This window comes from Schistocerca cancellata, chromosome 5, assembly GCF_023864275.1.
Source record: "Schistocerca cancellata isolate TAMUIC-IGC-003103 chromosome 5, iqSchCanc2.1, whole genome shotgun sequence".
Taxonomy (NCBI): domain Eukaryota; kingdom Metazoa; phylum Arthropoda; class Insecta; order Orthoptera; family Acrididae; genus Schistocerca; species Schistocerca cancellata.
In genome coordinates this window covers 810,996,011-811,008,591 of record NC_064630.1, presented here as the reverse complement: position 1 = coordinate 811,008,591, position 12,581 = coordinate 810,996,011, and the positions used below count along the sequence as shown (strand labels likewise).

The 12,581-nt window shown below is 44.1% G+C and overlaps 1 protein-coding gene across 1 annotated transcript in view; it reads left to right on the top strand.

Moving 5' to 3' along the window:
• The window catches only part of LOC126188815 (uncharacterized), a 219,210-nt gene that overhangs the window by 38,502 nt on the left and 168,127 nt on the right, over positions 1–12,581 (top strand). The window contains exon 4 of the mRNA XM_049930427.1: positions 6,736–6,863. Coding sequence (XP_049786384.1) covers positions 6,736–6,863 — 128 coding nt within the window. The remainder of the gene's footprint in view (positions 1–6,735; positions 6,864–12,581) is intronic.

Genomic DNA, 12,581 nt, shown 5'->3' with positions numbered 1-12,581 from the left:
TAACCCGAGGAGAATTCATCAGCAAAACAGGTGAGTCTTTATTTGTAAGTAAGTTCTTTGGGAATGCAGGTTTTCTCGGTGAATTTCAGTGGCGAAAATTTTCGAGGTATCAACCGAATCGCGGTGCCTTCGCTGGAAGATGACGAGTTAGAAATTCGCAATGTGCGAAAATTTCATCTAATATGGTATCCATGGCCCGCCCGGTTGGCCGAGCGGTATAACGCACGACTTTCCGGGCGGGAAGGAGCGCCTGTTGCCGGCACGAATCCGCCCGGAGGATTTGTGTCTAGGTCCGGTGAACCGGCCAGTCTGTGGATGGTTTTTAGGCGGTTTTTCATCTGCCTCGGAGAATGCGGGCTGGTTCCCCTTATTCCGCCTCAGCGTCGGCGGTTGCTGCGCAAACAAGTTCTCCGCGTACGCTTACACCACCGTTACTCTACCACGCAAACATAGGGGTTACACTCGTCTGGTGTGAGACGTTCCCTGGGTGATCCGCCGGGGGCCGATCCGCACAATAACTCTGGGTTCGGTGTGGGGCGGCGGAGGGGTGAAGTGGACTGCGGTAGTCGTCGTGGGACTGTGGATCACTGCGGCTGCGGCGGGGACGGAGCCTCTCCGTCGTTTCTAGGTCCCCGGTTAACATACAATACAATACATACAATGGTATCCATACATAATATAAAAAACTATGTATAACTGTATGCATGTACACTGATCAGGCAGAACATTATGACCATATACTTAATAGCCAGTGTGTCCACATTAGCAGGGATAAAAGCTGCAACGCGTCGTCACATGGAAGCAGTGATGGCTTGGTAGGGTTCATCTGCACACACAAGTCACCTAATTCCCGTAATTTTCGGGAAAATGGGTGGGGGGGGGGGGGTGGCGATGAAATCTGACGCCACATTCAGTCATATCCCAGATGTGTTCCATTGGGTTGAGATCTGGCGAGCTGGGGGACAGTACATCAATTATAACTCGCCACTGTATTCCTCAAACCACTCCATCACACTCTTCGTCTCGTGACATGCCACATTGTCTTGTTGAAAAATGTCACTGGCGTCATGAAGGGGTGTACATGGTATTTGTTGTATTCTCCAACAGGTTATTGAACGTAACTTCTTCTACAATACAATAGCTGGCTGTACAATAGATGTAGGCGTCCGTCGATCTAGCCGGAGATGTGGTTCCTCTCGGTCGGCTGGTACTTCGATCGGCGGTGCAGTACAGCGGCTTCGGTGATATATTCTCGGAGACTCCGCTATAGCGGTTGCCATTAGCAGCGGACGAAGACTGGTGTGCCTTCGACCGGCCGGGCCTATATAATGAGCTGGAGCCAATAGAAACCCGGTTTAGAAATCCGTGGCCGGATATGTCGCGGCGATCTCTGCAAGGAAAGGTTCCTATTAATCGACTCGAATCTTCGGCGTGTTTCCTTATGTCTTCGCCTGTTTGGCTGTTGGTTTGTTTCCCTCATAGCGTGGCTGTTATGCAGTGCTGCCTGCCATATCGGGGAACCCGATGGCAGACGGTACAGTATTGAACCAGTCTACGATACTTCTTGGCCATCATGGTGCCTTGCACGAGCACCACTGCAATCATGGGTGCCCATGTCAATGTTCCTGAGAGCATAATGGAATGGCCACCAACTTCTCACTGCCCAGCAGTACAGGTGTCAGGGAGCTGTTCCCCTGGAAGACGACGGATTCGCGCCCTCCTGTCGGCATGATGAAGGAGGTATGCCGGCCGGAGTGGCCGGCGGTTCTAGGCGCTACAGTCTGGAACCGAGCGACAGCTACGGTCGCAGGTTCGAATCCTGCCTCGGGCATGGATGTGTGTGATGTCCTTAGGTTAGTTACGTTTAATTAGTTCTAAGTTCTAGGCGACTGATGACCTCAGAAGTTAAGTCGCATAGTGCTCAGAGCCATTTGAACCATTTGAAGGAGGTATCGGGGTTCATCAGCCCATGCAAAGCTCTGCCACTGTGCTAACGAACAGTGCCGATGGTCACGAGCCCATTTCAGTCGTAGTTGTCTACCTTGTGTTGTTAACATTGACGCATTCACAGTTCGCCGACTGTTCTGTTTTACCAGTCCGCCCAGCCTACGACAGCCGACATCTGTAGTGAGGTATGGTAGCCCAACCCGACGACGTCTGGACGTGGTTTCATCTTGGTTTCCACACGTATTGAAGACACTCCCTACAGAACTGCTCGCAAAGCATACAAGTCGTGCAATTTCCGAAATGCTCCTACAGAGACTCCTGCACATCACCATGTGGCCTCGGTCAAACTGAAATAGGTCGGGCACCTTCCCCATTCAACACACAGACAGCAGGCTCACTGATAGTAAGTACATGCACCAAGCGTGTGTCTAACTAGCAGTCATTCCTCGTCAGGTGTCACTGATACACTACTGTCCATTAAAATTGCTATACCAAGAAAAAATGCAGATGATAAACGGGTATTCATTGGACAAATATATTATACAGGAACTGACATGTGATTACATTTTCACGCAATTTGGGTGCATAGATCCTGAGAAGTCAGTACCCAGAACAACCACCTCTGGCCGTAATAACGGCCTTGATACGCCTGGGCATTAAGTCAAACAGAGCTTGGATGGCGTGTACAGACAGGTACAGCTGCCCATGCAGCTTCAACACGATACCGCAGTTCATCAAGAGTAGTGACTGGTGTATTGTGACGAGCCAGTTGCTCGGCCATTGCCGGTCAACTGCTGTTTGTGTATGACAAATCGGTTGGAAACTTTCCTCATGTCAGTACGTTGTAAGTGTTGCCACCGGCTCCAAACTTGTGTGAATACTCTGAGTAGCTAATCATTTGCATATCACAGCATCTTCTTCCTGTCTGTTAAATTTCGCGTCTGTAGCACGCCATCTTCGTGGTGTAGCAATTTTAATGGTCAGTAGTGTATATTCTTGAAGGGAATGGCGGACCCATCTTCGAACAGGCGATGAGTTCGTTTGAGCCAAGGGTAATTCCTTTCTTATACTGTGGTTGCGTTCTTTATTTTTTTTAGGGTTTGAGCTTTTTACCTTATATTAATTTTAGTTCCCGTTCTTTTGGCTGTGAGGTGGAATTTGGATCCATACTGAGGAAAAAACCTCCCTAAAAACTTCAGTAGGGTTATTTGTATGTTATACTAATCTATATTAATCCTCTTGCAAATTTTGATCCTGTAATTCCTGCGGCATAACTTGTACTTGCTGGGTTCTGTCATAGTTGTTCAGTACCACTTACTGGGAACGAATATTTATGTTTTGGAAAATTAAGCTGCATCGGTGGTTGTTTTAACGAGTGCGTTGTTTTTGATTCTGTTGTTAATCTAGATTCTCCGTATTTTGCTGTCATCTCTCCTCTAGTAGCTGTACATATGCTACATGGTATAGATATCTTCTATTGGCTCTTGGACTGGTATTTATCGCTGTTCGTATCATTATGTTAAATATTTTTGGTGTGTGAACGTTTGAAAAAAAAGGGCTCGAAGCACTATGGGACTTAACATCTGAGGTCATCAGTCCCCTAGAACTTAGAACTACTGCCCGAGGCAGGATTCGAACTTGCGACGGCAGCGTTCGCGCGGTTCCAGACTGTAGCGCCTAGAACCGCTCGGCCACTCAGGCCGGCGGCTACTGAGAGAAAATGGTGTTTTGCATAACTGAAGGACCTCACTTCCAACAATTTTAACTGCAAACACGGCCAGTACATGGAGCTGTAAATCAAAATGATGAATATCTGGTCTTTAACGTTGAACACAATGCTGAAAGGAGTATACTGGGGCTCACTTGTATGTGGCACCAGAATAAGATAAGAATATTAATAAATTAAAATGAAACTAGTATACTATAAACGACAAATGTCTCTGATAGGCTCGATAATGTGGATTGCTGACTGTGCGCGACCGTAGAGCCAGAGACACTGTTTCTGGTCTGAGAATGTAGTGATGGAGAGAGCTGGGCGCACACTTGTAGGCAGCTGCGTGTGAGGGAAAGACGGTGGAGTGGGCAGCTTCTGTGGTGTGCTGTGTGAAGTCACCAAGAGTTAGATCAATGCAGGTATGTCGATATTGTTGAACATGGAAGCAGAAGTCTTCATGTATGCGAGGTAAAGATTCTCAATAATTACGATGTTCTGTTTTTGCCAGAGCTTTAGTATAGGTGAGTTGGCTGACAATTTGTTATTGTTGAGTAACCCCACGATGTACGTAAACGGTTTTCACAGAAAGTCTACTTAGGTATTTCATTTTTGTAATGTTTTTAAGATTTGTTAACAGAGCTATGCGTAATTTGATGATTTGCATTTACGTTGGATTAGTGAAGTTAGATAATACTTGCTGTTTAAATCTCATTGTTTGTGAATCAATTGTGAGTAATGTAAGTTCAATTTCCAGATGTTTTTGAAGAGGCAAACTTAATTTGCAACATAATTCTGCTGTATACAGTGAGTGCTAGTAATGCATCATCATCAGCAACGCCTCCCGGTCCAGGTCATATATTTTTCAAAGAATTTGGAATTTCTTAAATGTTCTAGTTTATCAGCCAAATGAATTTCATGTGCATTTCAAGTATTATGGCCTGCATTGCACACTGCTGAGCCTGTAGTTAGTATATTTATATTTTTTTTATGAGAGACCAGAATATACGCGTTCCACCGTTGCTGCTTTAGACGTAAGACCATTTAATTTAATTGTTACGTGTACAGGGAACAAACTTATTGGTTTTTTAACAGGGCTTCAGCATTCAGTGGTAAAGGGGGTGAATGTATTTTGCAGTGACTGTTTCTTCATTGGTATTGAGAGTTGCACTACCCAACCGATTCGTGTTAAGTTTTGCTAACAATTACACAGACTAAGAACACTACTTGCACTTACAACACGCCACACGACAATTCGAGTTCAGTAGTCATTCCACAGATCAGACATTCATTCAACTTAATCATCAAGTCTGTTATACCACTTTTTAAGGAACGCTACAATGTGGACATCTACATCTACACCTGCGTGATTACGCTGCTCTCACAATAAAGTGCCTGGAAGAGGGCTGAGTGAACCACCTTCAAACTGTCTCTCTACCGTTCCACTCTCCAACGGCACGCGGGAAAAACGAGCGCTTCAGTTTTTCTGTGCGAGCCCTGATTTCTCTTATTTTATCATGTTAATCATTTCTCTCTATGTAGGTGGGTGGCAACAGAATGTTTTCGCAACTGGAGGAGAAAACTGGTGATTGAAATTTTATGAGAAGATCCCGATCGCAACGAAAAACACCTTTGTTTTAATTATTGCCACTCCAATCATGTCTGTTGCACTATCTACCCTATTTCGCGATAATACTGCCCTTCTTTGTACTTTTTCGATGTCATCCGTCAGTCCCACCTGATGCGGATCCCACACTGCACAGCAATACTCCAGAATAGGGCGGACAAGCGTGGTGTAAGCAGTCTCTTTAGTACACCTGTAGCTCCTTCTACCAAAGAATCGGAGTCTTTGGTTTTTTCTATCCACAACATTATCTATGTGATCGTTCCAATTTATTTTATTTGTAATTGTAACCCCTAAGTATTTAGTCGAATTTACAGCCCTCAGATTTGTGTGAAATTGCGTAATCGAAATTTAGCTGATTTCTTTTAGCACTCATGTGAATAACTTCAGGTTCAATTGCCACTTTTCGCACCATGTAGATTTCTTATCTAAATAATTTTGCAATTCGTTTTGGCCTTCTGATGACTTTACAAGACGGTAAATGACAGCAACACCTGCAAACAATCTAAGACGGCTACTCAGATTGTCTCCTATATCGTTGATCTAGATCAGGGACAATAGACGGCCTATAACACTTCCTTGTGGAACGCCGGATATTACTTCTGTTTTTCTCGATGACTTTCCTTCTAGAACTACGAACTGTGACCTTTCTGACAGGAAATCACGAATCGAGTCGCACAACTAAGGCGATACTCCGTAATGATGATGATGATGATGTTTGGTTTGCGGGGCGCTCAACTGCGTGGTTATCAGCGCCCGTACAATTACCCAATCTTTGCTCAGTCCAATTTCGCCACTGTCCTGGATGATGATGAAATGATGAGGACAACACAAACACCCAGTCATCTCGAGGCAGGTGAAAATCCCTGACCCCGCCGGGAATCGAACCGATACTCCGTAGGCACGCAGTTTGGTTAGAAGACGCTTGAGAGGAACGGTATCGAAAGCCTTCTGGAAATCTAAAAATATGGAATCAGTCTGACGTCCCCTGTTGATAGCACTCATTACTTCATGGGTATAAAGAGCTAGCTGTGTTTCACAAGAACGATATATTCTGAATCCGTTCTATGTGTCAATAAATCGTTTTCTTCGGGGTACTTCTCAATGTTCGCATACAGCGTACGTTCCAAAACCATACTGCAAATCGACATTTGTGATATGGGCCTGTAATTCAGCCGATTACTCCTACATCCTTTTTTGGGTATTGGTGTGACTTGAGAAATTTTTCAGTCTTTAGGTACGGATCTTTCTGTGAGCGAGTGGTTGTATATAATTGCTAAATATGGAGCTATAGTATTCTAAGTTTTTTTAATACATTTGATGTATATTTCCTGGACTGCAGCTTTGCCTACATGTATCATATTAACAGTTGAAGCCAGGAAGTGAAAGCTGTGTTTCTGACAGAAATCTGGTCAGTTGTGTAGTTCATTAGAATGTCGTCTGTCTTGTCCAGAACTGGAGGCCGAGGTGCCCGCCTACCTGGAACACGTCTCCAGCTACTCACGGAATGTTGCCCAGTTGCTCTCACATGGTGTGAGGCATATATCAGCAGCTTTGGTTCCGTTCGCATTCGAGATCATGGTAAGTGACGTTTTCCTTACTCAGTTTCTTACACGTAAGATGGGTGAGAAAATGAAACACACAGCCGCGCGTTAAGTGGTCAGTTCTGAGAGTCTGCTTCCTATGTCTGATTCACACTGTCGTTATCTTTGCGTGTCCGATTGTGACGTTAATCATCTGTAAGAGTTCTGACTCTCCCGTACGTCTACGATACTTGTAGCGTTGTTAGAGAGAGAGAATGCAAGCTGAAAACGGATAAGGGCGGTGAAAAAATTCGACCTTTTCGTCTTCCTCGTAATGTGTTAGCAGTCTGCTGAGTCAGAAATTGAATTACTAGTGCAGACTTCACGAAGAATATAATAATTCCAATCCCAAAGAAAGCAGGTGTTGATATCCGTTTAATAAGCCACGGCTGCAAGATCCTAACACGAATTTATTACAGGCGAACGGAAAAACTGGTAGAAGCCGACCTCGGGGAAGATCAGTTTGGATTCCATAGAAATGTTGGAACACGTGAGGCTATACTGACCCTACGACTTATCTTAGAAAATAGATTAAGCAAAGGCAAACCTAAGTTTCTAGCATTGGTAGACATAGAGAAAGCTTTTGACAATGTTGACTGGAATACTTTCTTTCAAATTGTGAACGTGGCAGGCGTAAAATACAGGGAGCGAAAGGCTATTTACAATTTGTACAGAAAGCAGTGACAGTTATAAGAGTCGAGGGGCATGAAAAGGAAGCAGGGGTTGGGAAGGGAGTAAAACAGGGTTGTAGCCTATCCCCGATGTTATTCAATCAGTTTATTGAGCAAGCAGAAAAGGAAACAAAAGAAAAATGCAGAGTAGGAATTAAAATCCATGGAAAAGAAATAAAAACTTTGAGGTTCGCCGACGACATTGTAATTCTGCCAGACACAGCAAAGGACCCAGAGGAGCAGCTGAACGGAATGGACACTGTCTTGAAAGGAGGATATAAGATGAACATCAACAAAAGCAAAACGAGGATCATGGAATGTAGTCGAATTAAATCGGGTGGTCCTACGGGAATTAGATTAGAAAATGAGACGTTTAATGTAGTAAATGAGTTTTGCTATTTGTGGAGCAAAATAACTGATGATGGTCGAAGTAGAGAGGATATAAAATGTAGATAGCAATGGCAAGGAAAGCGTTTCTGAAGAAGAGAAATTTGTTAACATCGAGTATAGATTTAAGTCTCAGGAAGTCTTTCCTGAAAGTATTTGTATGGAGTGTAGCCATGTATGGAAGTGAAACGTGGACGATAAATAGTTCGGACAAGAAGAGAAGAGAAGCTTTCGAAATGTGGTGCTACAGAAGAATGCTTAAGATTAGCTGGGTAGATCCCATAACTGACGACGAGGTATTGAATAGAACTGGAGAGAAGAGAAATATGTGGCAAAACTTGACTAGAAGAAGGCATCGGTTGGTAGGGCATCTTCTGAGGCATCAAGGGATCACCAATTTAGTGTTGGAGGGCAGTGTGGGGAGGGTAAAAATCTTAGAGGGAGACCAAGACATGAATACACTAAACAGATTCAGAAGGATGTAGGGTGCAGCAGGAACTGGGAGATGAAGAAACTTGGACAGGATAGAGTGGCATGGAGAGCTGCATCAAACCAGGCTCTGGACTGAAGACCACACACACATATAAGAAAAAGAAGCAAAAGGTAGGCCCGAAGCCTAATGTTTCTGTGCTATGTAAAACACAGTAAATAATTCACCAGTTTCTTTATGAATAGCATATGTCGGATATTAACAAAGACATAGATGAATAAATATATTTATAAGCGCGCTGCAACCATTCTTTCGTGTAACTGTAGAGTACTTATGGTCTGACGCCATCGATAGTAATCAGCCACTTTGACCTCCAATAACTCACGTACTATTTACGTTACATGCCTGTAATTCGTACCAATTTAGGTTTACACTAATAGCTTTCTAAAGGCATGGCGTTCGACAAAATCGGATGAAGCGTTTATATTTTGGAAATTCGTTGCTGGGGGTTACTTGTATAATTTACCGTCAGATACCAAACATTAAGTTAGTAAAGATATTGAAAATCTGATTACAACATCAGAATCTTCGTGCAAATAATGGTAATCTACAGTTCGCTGTTCCTATTTTGCTTTTTATTTCACTGTACAGTACACCTTCTTCCTGTTTTCGTGCTTGATCTATGTTCAGCTTTTGACAGTCTGTACACTGGGCCCCCTTACCCCTAAACCTGAGGGGGATACGATGGGGAGTTTCCCATATAAGAAGCAACGCGACCCATATGTTAATTAGTTGCTCTTCCGCGGTGCACGTAATACTGAGGGAAACAATTGTTTCTCACCGACCACGGCACGCAGTACACCCTCATTCCCGTGGCACGACAAACACTCTCTCGTTTTCGGTCCAGACTCTTCGTTGATGTTTTTTCTCTGTCGATCTATCGGTATGTTTCTAAAGCTCAACATATCTGGCTTAAAATTACACTTTCAAAACTTTACGAATACATCGATTTATATTGTAACACAAATTGCAACCTCACATTATTCTGTTCAAGGGAAAATTTTTAAATAACGTGTTAATAAACGTGCGAGTACACAGCACCAGAAAAAATGAAAATAGGAATTACATTCACGACGACTACATCTCGATCCAATGTTTGAAACCATGTATCCAGCCTCGTTTATCCGCAGAACAAACAGGTTATATTCAAGGAAAAGGAACTCGTGAACAGTTCCTCAACGTACAACAAGGAATTGCGAAACCTTTGTGTTCTTGTCTTGTCTGCTTCCGTGATTATAGGAAAGTCTTTGACTGCATTGTCTAGGAAAAGTTGTGACAGGTACTTCAGAGTTTGGTGTCTCACCGCACTTGACAGTACCGATCAGAAGTTCACACAATAATCACCTCGCAGATTCGAAGACAAGTGCTGGTACATCTGATTTCTTCAGCGTATCAAAAAGAGTCAGAGAGGGTTGAGTTCTATGCCCCCACCTGTACAATATTTATACAGAAAATTTTATAAGGAATGATGTTGATGGCTGGCCATCTCACTTGCTGGTAGAATTTTTAACAAGCTCCGATTTTCTGTGGACACCGTACCTGTACACAGCAGCGAAAATGAAGTTTCTGAGCTGTTAACAACAGTAAAGGACATTAGTCTATCATATGGGTTGGACCCCAATCTCAACAAGACGAAATTCATAATAAGTGAACGAGGAGTATAGGTCCAGCTCACAGGTCGATTAAAGGACCTGGAAGTCTTTCATCTATCTTGTGTCAAACATCTGTGACACGGCAAGGTGTGAAGATGAGATAAGAAGACAGATCACGCTAGAGCGAGTGACTATGAAGGAAATCACCGTGATTTCGCAGAACAGAACAATAACGAATATCTCAAACTTGCGACTTGTTGGAACACTCGTGTTTTCCCTTCAGTTTTATGGTTGCGAGTAGGGTTTCTGGCAGAATATCGATATACCTCCCAAAATGTTTCGATATATATCGGTGACATATCTTTCCCAGCTGTATCGTTATCGCTATGACAATATGGAGTGGTGATATTTTTATCTATACACTACTGGCCATTAAAATGGCTACACCAAGAAGAAATGCAGATGATAAGCGGGTATTCATTGGACAAATATATGATACTAAAAACGACATGTGATTACATTTTCACGCAGTTTGGGTGCATAGATCCTGAGATATCAGTACCCAGAACAACCACCTCTGGCCGTAATAACGGCCTTGATACGCCTGGGCATTGAGTCAGAGCTTGAATGGCGTGTATAGGTACAGCTGCCCATGCAGCTTCAACCCGATACCACAGTTCATCAAGAGTAGTCACTGGCGTATTCTGACGACACAGTAGCACGGCCAACATTGACCAGACGTTTCCAATTGGTGAGACATCAGGAGAATGTGCTGGCAAGGGCAGCAGTCGAACATTTTCTGTATGCAGAAAGACTCGTACAGGACCTGCAACTTGCGGTCGTGCATTATCCTGCTGAAATGTAGGGTTTCGCAGGGATCGAATGAAGAGTAGAGCCACAGGTCGTAACATTATCTGAAATGTAACGCCCACTGTTCGAAGTGCCGTCAATACGAACAAGTGGTCACCGAGACGTGTAACCAATGGAACTCCATACCATCACGCCGGGTGATACACCAGTATGGCGATGACGAATACACGCTTCCAACGTGCGTTCACCGCAATGTCGCCAAACACGGATGCGACCATCGTGATGCTGTAAACAGAACCTGGATTCATCCGAAAAAATGACGTTTTGCCATTCGTGCACCCAGATTCGTCGCTGAGTACACCATCACAGGCGCCCCTCTCTGTGATGCAGCGTCAAGGGTAACCGCAGCCATGGTCTCCAGCTGATAGTCCATGCTGCTGCAAACGTCGTCGAACTGTTCGTGCAGATGGTTGTTGTCTTGCAAACGTCTCCATCTGTTGACTGAGGGGTCGAGACGTGGCTGCACGATGCGTTACAGCCATGCGGATAAGATGCCTGTCATCTCGACTGCTAGTGATAAGAGGCCGTTGGGATCCAGCATGGCGTTCGGTGTTACCCTCCTGAACCCACCGTTTCCATATTCTGCTTACAGTCATTGGATCTTGACCAACGAGAGCAGCAATGTCGCGATACGATAAACCGCAATCGCGATAGGCTACAATCCGACCTTTATCAAAGTCGGAAACGTTATGGTACGCATTTCTCCTCCTTACATGAGGCATCAAGACAACGTTTCACCAGGCAGCGCCGGTCAACTGCTGTTTGTGTGTGAGAAATCGGTTGGAAACTTTCCTCATGTCAGCACGTTGTAGTTGTCACCGGCGCCAACCTTGTGTGAATGTTCTGAAAAGCTAATCATTTGCATATCACAGAATCTTCTTCCTGTCGGTTAAATTTCGCGTCTGTAGCACGTATCTTCCTGGTGTAGCAATTTTAATGGCCAGTAGTGTATGAAGTTGTTGTTTCGAAATTGTAGTAAAACGTAATTTTACTTTCACTATGTGAAAGTGTCTTGCTATTTTTCGAGCTCCCATCACGTCTGGTATTTCTCTTTGACTCCCTTCACGGAAGTATAGGTGGCACAAAGAAGAAGTCAGAATGCACTAGCTGATGGCTGGGTCAATTAAACAACAAGATTTCCGATGTTGAGAGATAGCACACCAGCTGTGTGCTATTTCTTCACATCGGCATTATTAAAGACAGTTTGCAATAGATGACCACAATGTAATTGACGCGATTGGGCGCTGACGTGTGTGTGCGGGGGGGGGGGGGGGGGGGGCGTATGCTGACGTAATCGGCGCTCGGCGCTACCAACAGAAACTGCAACGTTTAACTTCACCACGCAAATTTGACACCACAGCTGCCAGGGCGCTGGCGTTTGCAGGAATGGGAAAAAACAGGGAAGTCGACAAGGAGTGTTCTGGGCAAATCCGATATGCGACGAAACCCAACGACGGACCCGTCGGTCACCTTTTATTGTGCCTCTTACATACAGTTAGCAAAGTGGTTATCACCAAGCGTGAACGTGCATCGTTTTCTTTTCAGTTCTTGCTATAAGGGTGATAAGTGGGTAGCTAGCTTGTTGATGTACAGAGTATCAAATTACAAATCAATACTTAAATATATAGATCTAAAACCGGCTGTATTTTTACAATATGCACCCGATATATTTATAGGCTCGTACGTATTCACGTTTTCCGTCGATA